This window comes from Nymphalis io, chromosome Z, assembly GCF_905147045.1.
Source record: "Nymphalis io chromosome Z, ilAglIoxx1.1, whole genome shotgun sequence".
Taxonomy (NCBI): Eukaryota; Metazoa; Arthropoda; class Insecta; order Lepidoptera; family Nymphalidae; genus Nymphalis; species Nymphalis io.
In genome coordinates this window covers 2109215-2132736 of record NC_065918.1, presented here as the reverse complement: position 1 = coordinate 2132736, position 23522 = coordinate 2109215, and the positions used below count along the sequence as shown (strand labels likewise).

General features: G+C 32.4%; 1 protein-coding gene across 4 annotated transcripts in view; it reads left to right on the top strand.

Annotated features, from left to right (window-relative positions):
- LOC126780369 (triple functional domain protein) overlaps positions 1 to 23522 on the top strand; it is an 84284-nt gene that overhangs the window by 43957 nt on the left and 16805 nt on the right. For all 4 annotated transcript variants that reach the window (XR_007670487.1, XM_050504816.1, XM_050504815.1 and 1 more), the window contains exons 30-33: positions 3388 to 3637; positions 14549 to 14621; positions 20742 to 20865; positions 21540 to 21656. Coding sequence is in view for 3 of the 4 variants with exons in the window: in XM_050504816.1 (XP_050360773.1) it covers positions 3388 to 3637; positions 14549 to 14621; positions 20742 to 20865; positions 21540 to 21656 (564 nt within the window). In the remaining variant the exon portion in view is untranslated. The remainder of the gene's footprint in view (positions 1 to 3387; positions 3638 to 14548; positions 14622 to 20741; positions 20866 to 21539; positions 21657 to 23522) is intronic.

The window sequence follows — 23522 nt, the reverse complement described above, 5'->3', positions numbered from 1 at the left end:
GCTTGAGAATATATATTTTACAGATGATCGTTGAATTCCATCTTGTATTTTTTATGCGCGTTATTTTTATTTTAATGCTTGCAATGCAATACCAGAATCATACTCAAATTTTTAGTAAAATATTTTATTCATAATTTTCTTAACAGGAGTGAGATCCACGCTTGATGTATTATTGATTTTCGACATATGTGTAAATTTTCCGTATCTGTCACAATAATTATCTACTTGTTAATATTTTACAACACTCATATCTCTTACTCGAATATCATGTCTCGTATATAAAAGGTATCATGCGAATACAAATTCACCATAAATTCAAAATGTTTACCATTTTGGTGTTATGGCGTGGGTCACTCGGTTAATGTGCGTAACGATGATCATAATTTAAACAGTACAAAAAGACATCTCCTACAAACAGAGGTTTTCAAAGATAATGATATGTTTGACTATTTATAATATAATCAATCAATATTTATAATAAAAGGTTAGAATCGATGGTCTTAAAGAAAAATGAAAAAAAAAAACAATTTACGTGGCTTCAACTTTTTACTTTGATATTCAAGTAAAAATTATTTATATTAAGAACCATTAAAATATAGTATATAAAATATAGTTATAGTAGGTTTTTATTAAGATCTAAATACATTATAATACGCTCCGTCGACTGCAAACGCAGCGAATAACAATACATAAATACAAAATTGCTATTTATGTCGGCAATCACAACTACGGATATGTGAGCATCTGATGCTTTCAATAAATTGTTAGAGATGGAAATATCTGTTCAAGGTTCACTAATAGCAACGCACGTACTATTTTAATAATTCACAAAGACTGGTATAAAGGATCGGTTATGACACTATTCACGAGCCTATTATATCAAAACAGTTATTAAAATAAAACGACCAGAGATAGCCGGCCGCGGCTCAGATGAGAGAACAATTGCATTCACAGCTTCATAAAACAAAGACAAAGCTAAAAACAGATTTTTTTTTTTATATATAAAACTACGAACGGCTAGAAAAAGGATCAACATAAAACGTCTAGATTAATATATAAAGCAACATTTTTGCCGATGAATAGATTAGCAACGCATACATGACAACAAACAAAATTTCTTCTTTATTTATATAAATAGATATATAACGTAGGAATAGATATTTTTCTGTTACATGAATATTACGTCTATGTCGAAAAAATCTGCATAGCAGCGGGGCGTATACAAGACAAGTTAAATATTGACGATTTCCTTTGTTGAAAACACAAAAATGTTGATAAATGACAGAATGAAAGTAATGACTGCTTTAATTTGTTAAGTCATGTAAACGAGGATTGACGCTAGAAATCGACACCGAATGCATTCATGTAAGCTCGCTGTGTTAAATGGGAATTTTTACATTTCTCCTATTGCCGTGAAATAATATGTGTGATATGATATATAATTGTATGGATAAACATACAACCTACCTACGATACTTTATAACAGGAAACCACAAGTAGTTTATATATATAGTTATGTAGTTTATATATACAGTATATGTATTTGTATTAATATATTTGCCTCGTCCTAAAATTTCTTAAATTAAACCTTTTGCTCATTGAAATTTCTTCTATATAAACGTAGTGGGTATCTGAACGTATCGCTAGGTGTGTGAATCATGAATCTTTATTTTCATCATATTAGAATCTTCAACTATTAGTAATTCATCTTCTGACGTAAACATATTTTTAAAATTTTACCACTCAATTGTTCAAAGCAAGTAACGGTTGCCGAAAAAACAATACTTGAAAAGGTGAAAATATGATTTTTTTTTTATTAATCGCCGGGAGGGCAAATGACTCTACTCCACCTGATGGTAAGTGGTAGTAGAGTCCAAACGCGACGACGGCAATTAAATTGAATTGAAAATAAGTAGTCTAGATTTGACGACGCATAACTCGAAAACTAAAGGAGTGGTTAGTGCGCGAAATAAGTACATACTGTTTTCTCATGCAAGCTATCATAATCTCTAGGTATATCGTATCAGCCTTTTGCCGTCCACTGCTGGACGAAAGCCTCCCCCATAGAACGCCAACCGTCCCGATCTTGGGCAGTCCGCATCCATCCCGAACCTGCCACCTTTTTTAAATCGTATTAATTATTAATTCGTATTAATATTAATCTTTAGGTATATACCAGTCTGGATATTAATTGTATATATATTATATTAATTATTTGTAGAACATGTCAGTGTGACATAAATACATACTTTCTTTGTATTTTGCAAACTATTTGTGAACTAATTAGCACTTTGCATATTTCATCCAAAAATGATCCGTGATCCTTATGTATAGTTTTATGAGAAATAGTTGGTTCAGTGTTACGTAGATTATGAAGTAATTTTATTTTGAATATTCTTTAAAAGTCGACAATTAAATTTCTTGAGTAAATCATAAACTCTACGTTGCCTTAATATACCTTTGTCAAGGTTATTGAAATAATGTTCATCTTGGGCGTTCTACCGTCTTTATCGTTTTTTCTTATGCATCGTTGCGCCTTTGAGATAGTTAAAACTCGTCTCCCTAGTACACTCAATTTAGCATCCGAGGAATCGTGCCTCCATTAAGTTTATAGGAAGCCAGGAAGCTCGGAAATAGAGAATATTTTTAAAATTGCTATTCATAAAGGTATAAGCGGTACTATAGCATATGTCAATTTAAAGTGACATGTAATTTGTCGTTACATGCAAGATAACTGTGTTTTAGTAACATGAATGTATTGACTTATTGTCAACTACAAACGTGATAAGTTCTTATTTTTCCAAAAAATCGATTTCACGGAAAAAACTCTCAACTATAAACCCGAATTATATGCATGCAATTAACCTTTATATTATGGATATTTATAACTCTATTATAGACAAAGTCCGTAAAGTATATTTATTATATGTTTTTATTTTTGAGTCATAAATTATTAACTTAACGTAGTCGTAGCAAATAGTCGGCTTGCTTATAGCTATTAGTTGCTCTCAATGCAAACGTTACAAATAAAACGTCACCGCTCTGTAGATGTTGGATAGTTATAAAATAGAGTTTGTTTCATATAGGCCAGATATATTACTTTAGTTCCAACTGCCGGCGGTAGAACGTACATCGCGTCTGATAGTTAATCTTGCTGGCTTTATCGTTATAGGATTCTCCCAGCCTTACACAAAGGTGATTTCACACAAACATCCACGACACATAAACTATAATTTAAATTTTATATATTAAAATAAATCGTTGAAACTTCTTAACTAATTGTCCCCTTATTATTCACTTATTATTTTAGTAAATAAACGGAGGTGATTGTTGAGAAACTAAGTAAATTGTAGTTGTACATGTGTGTAAAGTTTGCGTATATTAAAGGCAGGGGCGGAGATGACATGGGTGGTTGCTGAGCACACGGCTGGTGGTGCCGGCGAGGTGTCTGTGGCGAAGGGGCAGCAGGTGGAGGTCTTGGAGGCGTGGGCTGTGCGTGCCGATTGGTGGTTGGTGCGCGTGCCTGGTGAGCCTCCGCAGGAGGGTGCTGTACCCGCCGCGGTTCTCAAGCCCCAGCCACATCAGAAAACTTCTCCCTCCCGTCGACCACTCAGTCAACCATCCGACGATCCTATAGGTAAGTGTAGATTATACACGCATTTTAAATAAACCATTATTTCCAACAAGGGGCTTAAAAGGAAACTTATATTATGTTAGACATTATTTTTTCCCTGTCAGTCTAAAGTACTGCTCATTACTGGCTACTTTAGTTTGCAATAAATATTTCTTGTTTTTTTTAGCATCGAACCTACTTAGGCTTAGTAATTGATGTTTTTGAAAGAAGATGTTTCTACATTTCACCCTCACAACTCAAACAGCTGCTTATAAATTTGTTGTTTACGTGAAATTTCCTTGTTAAACATGATATGTAATAATTCCGAATAAAGTAAATTTTAAGGAGCTTTTGCTTATTTTAGGTAAAACTGTATGAAAAACACCTGCTACAATAAATCGCCATTTTTAATATGTTATGTCGTAAATTTTATTTCAACTAAAAATTTTTTTTTTGCTGGTGTTTTATGTATAACAGTTCTGTGCGTAAAACATCAAGCATTAAATTTATGCTAAAATAATGAAACCCTCATTACCGTAATTGATTGTATGCAAAACTCGTAAGAACTTACGAACGAATAAAAGTCGAAGGTATTACTCGTTCACTTTAACCCACACCGTTCGTTCACTTCAAATTCAAAGTTCAAGTTCAGTTCAAATTGAACGTATTTATCGATGACAATAGCGAACTTACATGCCACAAAATGCCAACCTTAACCATCTTTTTTAAAAGATTTTTTTTTATTAAATGTAAATTATCTATAAATTTATAGGGATGTTGATATAATCTTTCGACGATATTAAATATATGATACATCGTTGACGATTTTATTCGACAACGTAAATGTCTTCGTTTTTTATCGTTGATTCAAGCTCACGTTATTTTTTATGATCTAAGTTGTCGATTGACATTCAATATTTAAGTGATATGCTGCAAAAGACACATACGAGTGGCGTATGACGTACCCGAGCGAACTGAATCGAGCGACTTCAACATTTCTTGCATATTTTGCCAAAAACGCGATCATTGTTACACATGACAGTAGCAGATATAGTTTTAACCTTATTACAAATTGATTGAAAAACACCTCCGAGTCTATACCAGTGTTATATAAAGATTTAAACAAGGGGCCGAGGTTAAAAAAATTGCCTTCATAGAGTTTACAATTTTAATCACTTCTCATACACGTCATTTCCACCAGAAGACAAAATCTTTGTGCCAGAACTTGTCAATTATTAATATAGGTCTCAACAGAAGGAAAATTAAATACGTAGGTAATTACGTACGTACGTATTGTACCTCGGGGGGTCGCCAGAAATTTTTAACTTGTAAAGGAGTCGCGTATTCAAGAAACTTGAAAAACTTGCCATGTGTGCGTTGCTCCTGTTTCGTTCTAGCGGATAAATGCGTTTATTGTTCCATTTAAAATTTAAAAATATGAAAAGGCTTTATAAAAATATTATTAATTTATATATTCTTACTTAGTCTCTGGTATTTTTTACAAATTTTACGAATACGTTTTTACGTTATTTGGTATTACCGAAATTACTCCAGTCATTAAGTTTACGTTAAAAATAAATTGATATAGTTCAACAGAGTAAGTGAAACGATTGCCAATAATCATTTGTAGAGTAGAGAGGCGAGCTTGTTACCGAGAGACCGCGGGAGCGACGCCAAGTGCCACTCGTCAGCGAGCACTCCACATAACATTACTTAGCTTGGCACACATCCTCCTACCTTCCTTTACGTATGATTGAATTAATTATATTATGAGTACACATATATCTTGAAAATTATATCGTTATATTTTTTTTTAAAGAATCAACCAAGCAGCTGTTCGGTCTCACGTAAAAGATGGTTCCGCTCTATTCCGTTTGCCGGGAGAATTTACAGATTTAGAATTTTCGTCTGGGTATTCCTTTATCATACTTCATCATTTTTACTTTTATTTGTCACATTTTTTCATCAGTTGCAATTCATCTATTTACGCTATGCGTCCATAACATTGTTAGTCTATTTTTCCTAAATTTTCAAGCAATTTTTTGCCTGGAAAATGCTATGGAAAAATAGGCTGTGGTGTAGTTGTAGTTTTTTCATCGGGTTTATGAAACCCTAAAATCTAATATTTGTACATTTGTGTGGAATGTACTTTTTGGAAGTACAACGAGGCGCGCGCGGCGTTACTGTAGTGTTAATGCGTAGAACGTGCGTGCTATTGAGCTGTTTTTGCCATTCAGTGATTTGTGTCGCAACAACCGTCTCGCTAGTATTTGAGCTAGATGCTGCTCGAATTCTTTTGAGATTGTTGAAGCGCATCAGCGAAAGCGGTGAATGTGAACGGGCGTGCTAACGTGCTTCGGTCAGTCGGGCGGGCGGTGGTAACGTGCGCGCCCGCCCGTTGAACACGCTCTGCACGAGCACCGCCTATTTTTTTCATTTAACACATCCTGTTTAAATTAGACACACGCCGGAAACTATATCAATAGTGTTATTTATGAACTATCCTCCAACGCATAAGACATTCAAAACATATTGCTCAGATTATACAGTCCATATTTCTTAAAAATTGGTAATATATTTTGTATATTGTCAGTATTCGAAGATGGCTGCAAGTAATAGCCCAGGGATTACTAACAATGAAAGTGATTCTGGTGAAGATGACGATCTTTATTCGGTTCCTTTAGCTTCAGTCGAAACGCCTTCAGGTCTCATATTATCTAGTGCGCACGTTGTCTTAAATGACACCAATACAAGATCAGTATCTCTACGGTCAGCTTACAATAAAATGTCACGGATGCTGGGCCATACTGTTGGTAACAACAACGTTACGTTGGGTATGTACGATCATCTTATATTCAAAAATTTTAAATCTCACTAAATATTTTTAAATAAACTGTCATAACGTTTCGACGTTTTGTATTAATTATGATATATGAGAAAATAAATACCAAAGTCACGAAACTCAGAAGAAGAATATACTTTTGGTTTAAAGATTAAGAATAAAAGACGAAAAAAAAATCCATAAATATTTAATATGTAAAGAATTTCAGCAATATATTCCTCAGACTATTCAAATACACATTACTTCTGTATTATCAATAAAATGACCATACAATAAAAGTTTATTTTAAAAAGTATGAATATATTATATAATAATATGAACTTTTAATAGAATTAAAAAAATATGTTAGAAAGTTTCCGTGGGAAATAATATAATATTTAAAATGGGTATTTTAATTAATTAAAACGGCGTTGTAAACAGCTTCTGTAGACACTACAATAACAGAGTAGTCCTATTTATACAAATAAATAAAGTTGCAGACACTACAATTTTATTTATTCCGTCTGATTTTACATTAACTAGCCTCTTTTATAATTTAAAAATTTTAATTATACATAATTCAAACAGTTATGTACGTTAAAATGGCAGATTTTCGTAACAAATAGAATTTCACGCCGGCGACTTTATTAGCAATGTTCACTGGAAGAAATATTTAAAAATAATATATTTTTAAAGTCATCCAGTAATTTTCATACGTTACATTGACAATTAATTCTACATAAAAATACCTGTTCACTGTAACACTGGACCGACGAATTGCGTGTAGTGTACGTGCGTGATTGTATTACTTTTTAATATATTCTTTTTCATAAGTCAACTTTACATTTAACGACAAGGTGACCTGATTCCGATGAAAAACAAACATTTAACTTTCAATTTCGATGATAGTCATAAATTTAAGTATTTTTAGTATTATATATTATATCGGATATATGTAGGTTCGACATGTTTTGATATGACGGCTCGTCACGGACCGGAAGCGTCGAAATCACGTCGTCGTCATCACGTTACCGTAGTCTCGCCGAAATGTGTCAAGCATTCCTTAATACATAACGCAAGTGCTAATCACATTAATCTGATAAATATAAATACGTGTAATACGAAAATTATAATAGACTTTTATAATTTATTTTGAAAGCAGTTTAATGAAACTTTAATATCATCCGAAAGGTACTGACTGGGCTGTAGATGTTCATAAAAATAGAGCGCATTACGACCACACGCGATATTTGTAATAACATTATGAACATTTACGGTTAATTTAGTAGTTATATTTTTTGTTAATAAGGTAACCACTTATAATAAATTTGATTCGCGATCGATTCGATTGCATGTTGGGCCTGGCCAATGGGACGTGTGTACGTCCGTTACCATATTTGAAATTGAATAGCAGCTCGCACGGGTCTTGCACAATAATGTCCGAACTGAGGAGTAGTCGAGTCTTGCGCGACTTCGTTTCATTTCGGCACGCGTAACCGATTTTGATGGTGAAATTACTGTTGATGGATAAACGCCATGGTAAGTGTAATTAACGTATAATTACATAAAAACTAAAATGATGTATTATATATCGCTATACGGTCCTTAAAGCTCAGGTGAGATATTAATATTGAAATGACTATGGTATCTTGAATGCGGAAATCGTTCAAATCTAATTCGTTTGCAATGATCACAATTCTAAAACGAAACCTTGTTATTGTGTTATTGTTAAATTAACTTTATCATATTTATTGTGGAATCATAAGGAAATATTTACATATATTCAACAAAATTGATATAACAGTTTGTACTTGTAACGCGAAATAGATGATTTTCCTCGTATTTAACGTTTAACTATTATAAAATGACAAAACATTAAAGTAACAAATACGTTATGTCGCTCAAATGTTTGTATAATTTGCTGTACGTACTAGTTACAATATGAGCCGACCTGATTCGAATTGTATATTTAAATAGTTTCATTCACAAAACTTCCCCCTCTCCCGCAGCTGGATGTGATTAGATCGCCGAGTGGCTGTGACTCGAACCGTTTTGTATAAATAAATAGTTTTTCTTACAGCTCATCGAGTTCAACGTATGAACTTATCTTGTTTATATAACATGTTAAGTATATATATATCTTCATAAAGCAATCGCATATATATATATATATATACGAAGATCTTGTATCGGCATATTGATTGCGGAAATTTTTTTTTTACTTATTCATATTTCCAACAAACATTTTTCTCGAGCTTTTTATTAGTTATGTAAATCATTTATATCTGTTTTAACGATTCCATTAGGAACTGTAAATATAATTTTAAAAAAAAAACCATTTAATACAGATAAAAAAGGCAGTTAAAAATTGTGTTCTAATTACATATGTAATATTTAATTTCTATATCTTTCGAAACACACGAAAGGTGTGCAACATATATTAAAATATGGAAAATAAACATAAAATGTGGTTGTCAATAAATATATCTGTCCTAAGCCCATTTATGCGGTCGACGCGGTGCGTTTTTATAATAATGCAAGAAAAATTATTAATGAGACTTACTAGCGGTCGTCTGCCTAACTGAAATATTGAAATATTATTGCTTGGGATGGTTTCATGTCATCATACTGTTTGTTGGGACGCTATAAGCGCTTGTGATATTGATATCTACAAAATTCATCAATCTAATTTTTCTTAGTCAGCTGTTACGATATCCAATGACTGGCATTATTCTCGCCAGTTGGCTGGACAACCACGTGACAATTACTTTTAGTACTTATATTAACTAAAAGCTAAAAAGGCTTAAGTAGCAAAACGACGATTCTAAAGTAAAATCTTAAGCCAGTCTATCGTCACGACCGTTTGGCGCCACTAACTCCATTAGATTTATTTTTGTTTAATATATTTTAATCCAATAATAAGTGTGTCACAATCTCTTTATGAGAGACAACATTCGTTTTATCTTTCGAAATTCTACTATTTATATTAAGAATGACTAGTAATAAAACAGTTGCTTTTGAAATGGTCACCTATTTTTTTTCTTCATTCTTCTTGATTTAAATTAATTCTAAACGGAATCTGGACTATTTGCTTGATCTGTTGTCGCAGTGACTTCTTGTTTTAGAAAGTTCAAATTTGCTACGCTTTATCATTGTTCGCAACAATGATAAAGCGAATAACCATTTTAGGTTTAACTAGTAGCGAATCGTCGGGTAGAAAATATAGAACAATTTGTGTGAACAAACAAAAGTCAATCACACAAAGCAATCCTTTTGTCTACGTCCAGTTTACTAAGAATGATAATAAATTAATAAATGACAGGTGTACTGGCGTATAGCGTTCTATCGCATATCCTTTTAACGGACTTTTGTCGAAAATATTCTTTTAGTCATTAACAAAATGAAATGGCTTTTAATGAGTAAAATACTACGTTACGACATTTATTTGAGCTAAATTAATACAAATTTTATTTGAGCTACAGTAATCGTTAATTTGTTTTGTACCTCAACGATGTTGATGCGACACACCTACAAACTAGTAGACACCTGGATATGTGCTATCGCTGATTTTATTTAAAAAAGAACCAATGCTTTTAGTTCAGTAAACAAATTGATCCGATTATTAGTTTTGCGTGAATCCACAATAAACAAACAGACGACCTAGTAAAAGTAGTATTTTTGTACTTTATTATACTAGATTATGAAAAACATAAAGTATTATACAATGACATTTATAAAGTTTCCTCTTATACAGTTTGGAGCTTATTTCATCACGCTGTTCTAGTCCGGGTTGGATACACATATAATTACTATTTATCTGACACATAACCTGTATGTGTGTTCCTTCATCGCCGAGCAAAACATGAGTTACAAACACAAATTAAGCTCAAAAAAACTCACCGCACCCTGTGAGATTCTTTGAGCCAACATTGATATTGAGTTTAAACACACATTTTCTATCCACTAGGCCATATCTGTTCTTATTTATTAATATTATTATCAAATATACCTACATTTGATATTTATTTGGTGATTGTTAATTATTTTCTGTAAAGCGCATTGTGATAATGATTTTAAACATCTTAGTCTAAATATAATGATTAGTAAATGAGATGTATTTACTAATTATTACTCAGCAGCTGTTCATGTTTGAAATGTTGCAATGTTTTATGCGAGAAGTACTTTCGCTAGATCACACGTATTGTCTTCTTAAAAGATAAGGTCAGGGTTTTATCCCAAGCGCGATTTTCATGACGCAAGCGTTCCGGAATTCAACCTTAACATTGCTTCTGATGAGCGTACTATAGACGTCGATTTAAATATAACTTCGCATCTGTGCGAGTGCGGCCGAAATACGGTACCATGGACCATCGCTTAGCCTTCTTTCAACTAACGTATCTACCATGCTAAATCATAAGACGCAGTACTTTAAATGTAATACAAGCTCTCGTGTATGCATTAAACTCGCACAACCTAATTAATAGGACCTGAGCGTAGCATCATAGAGATAAGCTTACGAGCTTATCAACGCTCACATTGAAAGATAATTGAAATGCCGATGTTTATATACGCAATATATGTCTTTTATCAAAAGCTATACACCGTGCGATGTTCACTCTTTTCGTGTGACAGGCAGGCTATATTGTTATTATCGATTTATTCTTATCAACGAATCATGCGCCTGTTCAGACGTGAATAGCTACTGCATATAATACAATTATTTAAAAAAGTATTCGGAAAAGTCGTAGAACCTTATGTTGCTAGACAACCATGAAGGCTTTTACCGCGAATGGTGTTGATTTTACTGAGATCCGCTTTGAGGGAACCAATGTAGTCCGAAAGTAGCTGGTGTTTTCATCGTAGACGGAATGACTTATATTTATTACCGTGCCAGTTTTTATTTCCACAGGTGACCACTTATCATCAGGTGGCCTTTTTGATAGTCTACTTTTCTAAAATAAAAACAATAAAATCGAAATGATAGTTTAAAAAAATGTAAAGTTACGTTACTTTATTTATTTTTTTGAATTAATTTTAGCCTGACAACATTGCAATTTTTACGCATTTATTACGCATTGAAATCGTTTATTAAACAAATAAAGAGTAATTGAGTTATGAGTAACAGAAACTATATAATAATAAATAAATTTATATCACATAAGGTTTTTAACATCTACTAAGACTACACAAGGTATAACTTACACAATAATTAAAGTTAACAAAGACATTTTAGAGTACTGTGTTCACCCTAGATAGATTATAAGAATAATCTGAGTTAAAAATAACATTTTATTATTTAAGCTATGGGTCATATTAGCGTATTTAAGACCTAAAAATATTCTATGCAAACGTAAAAATAACAATGAATAATTTTAAATCTTACACCGTTGATAGACTAAAGAAAAACTAGGAACAGTCAAGTTTAATTTACGGAACCACGGAATAATACTACGTAAACTGTAGTTCTTTTGTACAACAGCGTGTACTTGTCAGAAATTATTCCTCGGCAGACACTAAATTATATTTTTTATACTTCCTTTATATCTTACCTTCTTTTAAATAAAAAAATATGGTTATTTTGAGAGTTCTTCTATGGTATAGTCAGTGCTAATGAACTTGTTTTACTTCAATCATAACGACTTTGATAAACGGCAAAATCTTTCTTTTCTATTGATGCGAATATTTATAGATTTGTCAGATGTTAGTAAAAACAGCTTTACTGTTGGCTCTATAAATCCAAGCTTTAATTAATTGAATCAAATATTGCTCAACATATACTCCCTAGCAATGAAATACGTTGAAACGCATTCAGCTGTTTAAGCCTAAGCTACTATTTTACAGTTATTTGTTACTTATAAGTTATTTTAATTTTAAATTATGTTAACTCTTCTTAATTGGCACCGAATATATGATTGCGAGTCATGATATTCTTTTATATAATTAACAGGAATTCGTTATTTCAGCCAATAGCAAAAAGAGGAGAAAGTTCTCAATTTGGCTGTTTTCAGCCTATGTTTTTTTTTTGCCGATTGTGAATCGACTTTGATCATTCTTTTGGGTCCTCTTTTTAATGGAAATTACACTTTCTGAATATGGAAAATGGTAAAAGAAAACTAGATAACCCGTCACTTGCTTCCTGCAGGCGCTGTATTATTGGAACTGCGCAAGTAGAGGGTAAAACCGACTTTATAAATATGTCTGGAATGGTACACTGAAACTAAAAACTTATAAAATTTTATATTTATTAATTTGAATAAATTTTATTAATCTGTAATAAATGTTTTTGAGAAAAGTATTTAAAATTATTATAGACAAAATGCTTACATTACTTGCAATTATATTATTATGAAAGGAGATGTCTAATCTTTTAATGGATTCGTTTTGATTAATGGAGACTTAAATAGTAATCATATTTTTCATAACGTTAACAGATACATATAAATTATATACACTCCATGTAGTTTTGTCACACAGCTAACTTCCGCTTGAAATTTTAATTCATTTAATTCCGTGTCATGTGTTAATACTGACCACCCTCGGCTTGGCTTTAAATCGTGTTGCGTGCAGACAGCAAAATACAGTTAAATGGTCTCTAGTCCCATAGGTTTTGCATAGTAGTCAGTATTATTACGATTCAAATGTACTGGTGACTGCACGTATGTCGTAGTTAATACTTCTATTCTGAGTATATAAATCAAATCATCGTATAATAATTATATAAAAAAATGCAAATGTTTTTTATTTACCCGCCACAATTAAAGTACTGATCTTATGAACAATTTTAAACTCTACTACTCTAATTGAACAATAAACTCTACTCTAATTGAACAATGATTATGACAATCGGTCAAGATTTTGGAATCTATCAAATCGTGACTTCTTATCTTAATCATTTTTAACAATTTTGACGATGAACGTAAAGTTGAATAAATCCCGCAATATAATAGAAGTTTAAATGAGTCTGGAGTTGTATGACTTGCTAACAGGTTGAATTTTTCATTTAAAAATGCTTGTTATGCGTTTTAACTTTTTAATGTCGTATTTTCGTTTCGCTAAATAAAATATAATAATCTGCGCTTTGTTTGCCCGAGGAATTAAATATATAATTATATAATATTTGTGGGTATATGAATTTATTTATATACATTAAAACAAATAACATATGATGAAGTCAAAGTTGAGGAAGGACAACGTTCTCTTTCAAATATAAAAATTACTCGAAACTTACAAACAGTAGTTCTGCGTCTCCCCTCTGCGACATTACGAAAAGATAACACTTAAATTTCAAACAGCTTTATTTATAGATTACGCTTTGGGTTGATAATTATAATAAACAATCGGTCAGAATATTTTATATTAATATATTATTTATTTTTAATATTTAGAAGATAAGTATAGAATACTGTTTAAGAATATCTTTTAGTGCCTAAAGATTTCACCGCACTGCGGCGAATCCATAAAATGGGTTAATAAACTTGAAAAGTGGGTAAATAAATCATTAAAATGTCAATAAATCATTATGTCACTTAAACCAGTAACTTTGATGACGAAACCTTCGTATTCAACTTTTCCTTTTTTTCCGTTTGTCAGACTTTCGTTTTTTTTTTAATTTTATTCAATTGACATTTGCAGTCTTTCTACGAAGTAATATCAAAAAGTTCTATAGTATACGTTAGAGTTAATAATGCGAATTTCACAGTCATAGAGAAGATTCTTCATTAAAAAAAAATACAAATTGCCTTCTATTATTCACATAAAATGAACGCGGACTGTTATATCTAATCCACGCACAAGCCAGAAAGACATTTATTTAGGCTTTATTTATAAATTTTATAAACATGTTATTAAAATACTGCCGAAGAGCTTTTTTGAAAATAAATTACCATATAAGTGCAACGAATTGAAAATAGAAAAGAAATTTATTTTATTGTCAGATTTCAATGCCTGTAATACATGCTGAATGCTAAGACGAACTTTAGATCTCCGAAGTCCAGGTTGAGGTTGTTATAATTGTGGTTTGTATTACTAATCTTATAGATATTTTAAGGACTATTTATATTAAGAATTTTCTTAATTTCAATTATTCTACTAATGTTGTTATGTTTTGTTCGCAGAAGCTTCGTCCTCGGAGCCCGGTGTAAGTGCTAATGCCGCAAGTCCCGGCAAACACAGGAAGGGAATCATTCCGTAAGTGCATGTTTTACCTTATCACTCCTACAACGCTGCTAGATAATAAAAGTTCACAACATATATTTAAAATAAAATCTATATTTTCTAAAGTTATTGTCAAAATAGTGTATAATATTTAAAATATGCTTCTACCTTCCTAAAAATCAATATTAAATATTACGTATTGGATGATAATTTTACGTAAACGATAATAATGTTACTTGAAAGAATACCTACTACGTAGAAAATATTATTCATCTAAAGTAAGTATTTCCGGTCAAAACAATAATGTTATCAGCTTCGTCCTTCGGTCTCGTTTCCCATTAGTCACATTTTATCTTGGTTTATTTTACTCTTTCGAGTCAGCGTCCCGAGATGGTACTAATACCCAGGACACAAATTGTTCGACATTTTACAGCTTATGCAATGCAAATGCAGTTGTTTGTCGTAACAAGCTATCTGATATAAGAAATAACAGGAGATATTTCTTTGATTTATTTTCTCTTACAGTGTTCTATTATTTAAATCTTGAAAGTGTAAAGATTTTCTTTCTTTATATCATTCGTTTTACTAACAACTGCCATACAAAAGCAAACAAGTCACTTCGACTTTAATAGTAATTCAGCGACTTTTATAGGATGAACCAAAGCCGATATAAATAATTAATGGTATAACATGGTTTATATAAAAAAAAAAAACTTTTTTTTCTTTTAACGAAAATTGTAACAAATTGATGAAGGTTAGACGGTTTATCCATCGCTCATAACAACCACTACACGGCTCGTCGTATGACAGCGTGATACAGCATCCGTTATGTCCTCACTCCCGACAACTGGCCCATAGGCATGCTCTGGAGGGCCTTATCCCGAGTCTTTTGGCTAAAAATATCAGGCTTAAGTCTCTCCTTTATAAATGATTAACACAGCGTTATATGGCCGAAAATAAGCCAGGTCTAAATGGCTGAAAATATTGGTATATATTGTAAAAATTTCTGATAAAAAAAATTATTTAATATTGTGTATGAAATTATTGCAAATTTCATTTCATTATTATTGAATGATTAGAAACGGTGGCGTAAGTTTAAAATACCGTTAAAGTAATAGAGTTAAACAAATGTCGTTCTTGTTCTCAGTCTATAAGAATAGGAAGGGAGCACTCAAGAAACCTCTGTCTATTTATTGTTTCATCCTGTCGTTATCACCGTGTATCGGATGCACAACAATATCTCACAAAGATCAGACCTTTCAAAGCGTGTGAACGTGAACGTGAATCTCAGAACGAGTCCGACTAATATATTCCTTCATATTTGTTTACCTAGATATTATATATTTACTAGCTACCTGCGGCTTCGCTCGCGTTTAATAAGGGCCTACATATAACTTAATATTATACATATAACTTTATTGGTTCACGTGGCCAGTGAAGGTCCCAGTCGGCATGATTTTTTTCCGACATCAGCGTTTTATTTCAAAGAATTTACACAAAACATAAATAAATTATCAACCTAAACCTTCCTCATGAATGACTCCGACCAATGGTTTATCGCGATCCGAAAGACAGACAGACGTAGCTACCGCGTATGGCGACAGACTTTTTTATAATATGTAGTGATAAGGCCTGGATGACCAGGCCCAGGGAACCCAGATGACTGTATACGTCGATACTCACCAGGTTACAGTCAAGATTCACTGAATTTAGAAACATGTTTTTTTACGTTCTCTTAAAACTTTTATATAACATTCAGATTATTGTTCTAGCCAACCTACATTGCTGAAAAAATTAAATCAAAAAGGCTAGTTAAATTTTTCTTAAAGTAGCTCTAAAAATATATATGGTATGTGGAGTAGGGTTGTGGAGAATATAGATATTGTTTTAATTAATAAATAACTACTATATTACAAATATTGTACATTTGTAATCTGATCTACTTTCAGCTCCTGTCGGTAACTGTGAATCCTTTCAAATATTAATTTGGTATTAATAGACTAGCGTGCCTGGATTAAACAGATTGCGGGCGGTTTCGCTTTAATTAATTGGAAGCCTTATGGTCCATGGAAAGCTGAATATCGTTTTTTTTATATTTCCAAACATCAGTATGTATATATTCTATGTAATTTATATTATGGTGGAATTGTATATTATTTAGCTAACTTGGCAAAGGTGAATATTTATTTTAGATAATCATGTAGTATTTGTAACACAATAAACTTGTAGTAGTAGGTATTTCATGTTTTGTATCAACGTTGTGTGGTAAGTTCGATTATTGTTTAATCTTATCGATTTTACTATTATTATTACTATTATTGTATTTGCTAAGTCATATAATTTAATAAAGTGTAGTGATAAGTATTAAAGACGTGATTTATTGTAATAAGAACACGGTATCCGCTCTTCAGTGGATGCGTCATGGGATTGAACGTTTGGTTGCATTATGAATTTGGCGATGGGCCCAGTGCGCGCGACGCGGGCGACGCGGGCGACGCGGCGGCGTACAGCAGAGGCGTGCGCGCTCGGTTCTAGCCCGCCTGGACGTGCTCGCCGCTCGCTCCCCGTGTGTCGCGCTCTCGTCGATGTAAATGTTTTGCGACGCGCTTCCTGTCACCTACCGACCAATAGATTACAAAATTATCGCCGTAATCTTGCCGATATTACTCGTCCCTCTTCGTCCCCGACTTGTTCGTCTACTTTTTACGCTACGAATACGTGATAACAATGTTTGCACCAATGTAGTGATACTATTTGTATGTCGGTTTTTAGTGAACTTAACGCAGTAGACTTGCGAACGTGATTGTCTGTGATGTGTGCTATGTTATATCAATATAAGGATGTGGAGTCAAATTGTTTTCTCCAAGTAAGTTCATTGCTATCACTTTAGTTTAAAAAATTACAAGTATTTCGTTGTATTCGTTCAACACATAATTATTTTTGTCTTGAGCGATAAGTCACAAATCTAGTAATCTTTTTCGAAAGTCATTCCCCATTGTTTTTGTTTTTTTTTTTCTGGCGACTTAATTAGGATTACCAAATAACGTATTTCTGAAGAAAATTATGGCACTAATGGAAAAAAATAAAGATAATTTACACCTTATCTTGACTTAAGCACTTGTGTAATATATGACGTCTGTAGGCAGAAAAACAAATATTTCTTTATAATATATATTTTTTAATGTATTTGTTGTCAAGTGCCTAAATGAAGCCTTGTTTTGTTTAAGTTATGTTAATTCATATAATTGAGTATAAATAAAAAAAATAAACATAATGTAAAGTGAGATATAGGTTGACATGTTTACCAGGCGCTTTATAACCGTTAAGCATTGGCATTGGCGATTTCCACTCTTCGAGAAAGCGTTTTGAGATGTGTTCCATTTTTAAAACAGTATTAACATTTTATATGAGAGTTTGGCATTTGCAAATACATGCATGTATAACCCTATCGTTACACAAACTTAACATATGAGTATTTATTATAAAATTACCAGTATAGGTAATCTACGTATTAGTACAACGTACGTACGTAAGGTGTAGTAAAAATACTTGCAATGTTACTAGTATTCAGTCTGATATTTTTGTTTTCACTGAGGTCCTGGGTTAAATTCCATTATTAGGCCGATAAAAAGTTATTTGGTTTTTCTGTCATAAAATTCTGTCACTTAGAATTCTGAAGTTTATAAGTAATTGGCAATGTGTACGATCCGCACGCCGTGGACACCACTTAATGCCGTTGGTTCTTCGCCTGTACTCTTGTGTTGGATTATGAGAGTGAAGAATTAGAGATTGTAGTCTCCTTTGAAAATAGCCGCCGTGACCAGTAGGATCATAATTTTTGATACAAGTTACAACTATATCTTCGTTTAATAAATAAAAATATCATACGTATGTATATATGTTTATATAAAGACGGTCGTCTTCACTCATTGGGGTAGCAAGGAATATTACGGTATTTTTAATTAATAAAATAATAATAATAATAAAAATAAAATAAAAATATAATATTAACAATTGATATTGAATTACGCATGAGAATTGTCTCTTTATCTTATCGATTTTCTTTATCTTTTGTTCACTTATCAATTGACATCGGCTATATGCATAAATATTACATTCTCTATATTTATTTAAACCCTTATAAAAACTATACAATACTCTGTACTATACCATTTATATTTTTACACAATACTTTGTCGTCTTTTTTTGAATCTCAAAAAATGTCTATAAAGTGAGGCTGTTTATGTGTATTGGTAATAATAGATAATGTGCAAATATTTGAAACGATTTTATGATAAAACAATTTTTTTCAATATGATTTTTCAAATATTTATCGATAAATTCCAATGTTTAAAAAATGCCGTAAAATATTATTCAAATACTGAATAGTGGAGCCGTCCTCCATTTTCATTACGACCTGCGAATGCGATGATATGTTCGATAATTTATTGCATACGTGAGCTACTAGTGGGTAATTACTTGTTGAAAGTAAGTTAAGTTCATTTTAAATCAACATTTGCGTTTTTAACAAAATTATCTAATTACAAGATAAATTTTTCCCTTCGTACAAAATGAAAGCGTGAAAATACTCTAGACGGCCTAGTTTAAATTTCATAATAATTGAAATGACTTGTAACACTACGTATGAGCTGATAACGTTGATCTCAAGGCCCGTAGCGCCCACCCAGTGAACGACACGAGCTAGAGGCCGCCTTTATATATCGGTTAAAAGGTAATAATATAATAAGAAACGAATAATGTAAAATAATACGAACTAATATTATAAATGCAAAAGTGAGATCGTTTGTTACACTTGCACTTCTTAACTACTCAATAACCATGAAATTTTGATAATATGTTGATTAAAATAAAGCGATTGCTTAAACAACAAACCCTGCCCCAAATTCTAGTTTCCGACTATAAAGTTCACTCATATTATGTGGTGTGTGTCTTATACTTATAGTATGTCTGAAGTCGGGAACATATATATCTTAAAAATAGACAAAATGGACAAAATTATCAATTCCGTAAATATTTTTTGTAATCTAGTAAAAGTATAGCTCTAGTCGAAAATTGTAAATGATTAATGTAATATGAATATTATTTCTCCACAAAGTGGCTTTGTAATGAGATAAAGCATAGATAATCAATCCGAGTGATGCGGTTAATGTATAAAATTACGTTCATGTATTTCGAGTAAATATCCAGCTAGCCGCCCGCCACGGCTTCTCACGGTCACTATTAAATCTCCTATCATATCATATGGATATTTCGAAAAATTTTGAATATCTCATTTTTATTTCAGAAAAGTTATTGAATGATTGCTTTTTGTAATTATATTATAAATGCGAAAGTGATGTAGGTGAAATCGCAGGCGCAGCCTAGTTTTATATAATAACAAAACGAGACATACATATGTCCGAACGAAGTCTCCTTCTATCTGTTATAGTTTAAGCGTTCGTGAAAAAGCGCTCGAGCATCGCAATCTGTCAATCTGAAAGCTATTGAATATTAGATAGGTATTTTTTTATTTACGACAAAAGTGACCGACAAACACTGCCATATTTTTTTCTGAAATTCTTAAACTTTTTAGAGTTATGTCTACAGCTGTGTGTGAGGTCATCGCACATTCGGACAAATCGCATCGTCGTTAAAGATTTACATTTACATGTAAATAATCGACCTTTATTATAAAGCTATTAAATTGCATAAGGATAAATATCATGATACAAATGTATCATCTTTCGATTCTACCCGTGTTTCTATTGGATAATTTGAACAAAAAGCAATTATTGTGACTTAAAGTCACAATAATTGCAGTCATATAATAATTAAATATATAGTCTTGCGGACTTTTTGTAGGTAATGACGAGTACTATGAACTTGTAATACATTATTTTAGATATCATCAATAGTTTTTGTAGCACACGTCAAATAATGACCCTTTGGGATTTTTTTTTGATACCTTGAGTTACATTATTGCCATTTTCTTAGTGATATCTAATTTTTTAAAATAAAAAATAGTCTATGTTACCTGATGGTAATGAAGCTTTATGTAGGTGAAAGGTTGGCGTTTCCAAGTAAAAGTCGATAATATTGTTGAGACGGTTAGAATTCTATGTGGATTTGCTAAGCAATATCTTTTTTCATTAGAAGGTGGATTCCGCGACCTAGCAAGTCGCAGGCAAAGGGCGAGAAGACACCAGGTGGCGCTAAATCTCCAGCCTCCGCTGAAAAGCCTTCCTTGAAGAAAGTTCCATCCGAAAAGAAACTCAAGGTATTTTATAATCAAGCAATTGTGGACATACAAGCTAATCCGACAATATTATTTTTTTATTAAATTGCAGTAATTATGGATATAATAGCTTAGTTCTAAGATTGGTAGTATAATTGGGCGTTCGTTAAATTATTAGCCGCTTTGATCAGTGACTCTGTATTTTTGTTATCTATCTAAAAATAAATATGATCGTTTATGGACAATAAAAAACATGAACTTTTAATTATGCTCCGAGTTACGAGAACAGACGAACAATAACGAAGATACACCACATTCGCCAACGTGTAAAGAATATGTCAGCGTGATGTACATTGCCGATTGAAGTTCTTGATATTTTTGATTTTTGTATTACGCTGTCATTTCTCATTGTATACTTTTGTTATGCCTAACTCGATTATTTTATAAACAAAACACTCTCGTTGTGTTCCTGAAAAGAAAAATGATCACATTAGAATATGAGGGCTTTATCAAGTGTACAATACATATTAAATAGACCGAACATTGATTAATATTTCTATAATTTTTTTTGTGTGTAAATTGCGGATGGTAATAATAACAACACTGTTAAATATTTATTTAGTTGTGAGTCTGTATTATTGAGACGTAGACGATAGTAAGAGTATATTATTAGTGTTGGTTGACTTTTATATTATAATGAAATTCCGTGTGTGTAGCTACCATACGCTGAAAATGCGCGCGTAGAAGATGCCGAAGGCAGCGCGGCCGCGCTCGACGATGCGGAGGACGACGCACCCGACCTTGAGCTGCCGCCGCCCATGAAACCGATACAGGTTAGTGTTACCACTCACTTGTGTTGAAAATAGAAACATTTTTTTAACAGACTCAATGTTATTTTCTAAGGTTTTTATTGGCTAAAAGATAGGATTCCAGTAATATTAGGCAAAATAATTTAAGCAGTGTGTAATCTCATTTTTGTCATGACAATGCTCCACACGTATAATTATTTACTTATTGGAGGCAGCAAAAGCGTTTTCACTAAAACATGTCATTAAAATATTTGAAGATAAATCTGTAAGTCAATGAGATTTCAGTTCATTGAACAGGGCAAACGTTCATTGGTCACTTGAACAATAAAATCTTTGTTCAATGCCTAAATTTTCACACAATCATGAGAACGTCTTGCTTACCTTTTCGAACCACATTTTTTGTTTTCGAGTTTCATCGTCACTAAACATTCGTAAAATATGTATTTTTTAATTTGCGGTATAATACCTTCCAGCATAATACGTCACCGTACTCGGACCTCGGTGTTCTAGGAATGTAATGAATTTATATTATTTTATAAAGGACATGGCTTTCGGCTGTTGTAAGTAGATAAAGGTAGTTATCCACATTCCTATACAACTTTAATGTATGAAAGCAAAATCGCCATGCTGGGAATTGACGGTCGGTGCGACCTCAATCCAAGGGATTAAATAGAGGCAGTTATAAAAACAGCCTCACGGTAAATTGGAGTTCTGGACAACATGCGGCCTCTTTTCACGTCACAACAACTGTGCCCGTTGTACAAAACGCAGGCACGGTCCTGCGTTGAATACTGCTCGCACCTTTGTGATGGCTCCGCTTAGTACAAACTGGACACCTTGGATCGGTTGCAGCAACGTGCAGTTCGCATTATTGGCGACGTAAAAGTCACAAACTTGCCGTCTCTCGATGTCACCGCCTAACTTTGACATCAATTCCTTCGCGCACGACGATACGTATTATGCAAATCATTTCGTTGTCGGACCTCTAGAAAATGGAATTCCTTACCAGCACACGTGTTCCCTCCTCTTATAAACTAGGTTCCTTGTGACAGTTAGTATTCTATTAACTAGGCCACTCCGTGTTGGCCTAGTAAATAGAATTATTATGTTTAGTAGACCTTTAGTCGCCACACTTTTTAATGACACGTAATGTAAGCTTTTAAACTGTAAATGGGTTTTGACGTCTGCCATTAGTATATGGCATATAGCATTTATTAACAAGAGCTTACAGGTGCACGAAAACTTTCGTTCAAATTTCAAAGATTCGTACGTTCGTTCAAAGATTCATTTTCTTATTTATATGCATTTATATCCCATAGTAATCTGCAGTGTCATACACTCGTACACTTCTATGAGTTTCAAGACAATGGACAATGTACCGACAACATTTTTGTAATTGTATTACAAATATTTCTAATTCATAGAATCATCTCGGCATTATTCTCGCTATCACATACGAACATTTTAAAATATATTAAATATATAATATTATATTATTATTTTATGGTTATGTAAAGTAATCATACTAAACGCTCTACCATTACCATTTGCTGAAATGATTGACCCTGATGTAGGAAAAAAGGTAAAAATATTAACTAAAATTAGTACAGTTAAATTACCATATGAAAGCGAGGAACACGTTAGTGGTGGTGCATTCTAATTTATGGTGATTAGAACGTAAGATTGTATCTTATGAAATGGCCATGTATTGTGTGCTGCTTGTAAAATGACGAATAGGAAGTAATTCTTTATTAAAGTCACATTTATAATTACTGTATTTACTTGTATTAATAATTTGAATGTGAAAATATTTACAGCATAAAATGTAATATGTTATATGTATGTTGAGACTTGATATAATTTAAATAATAAATTTAAATAATAATAAAT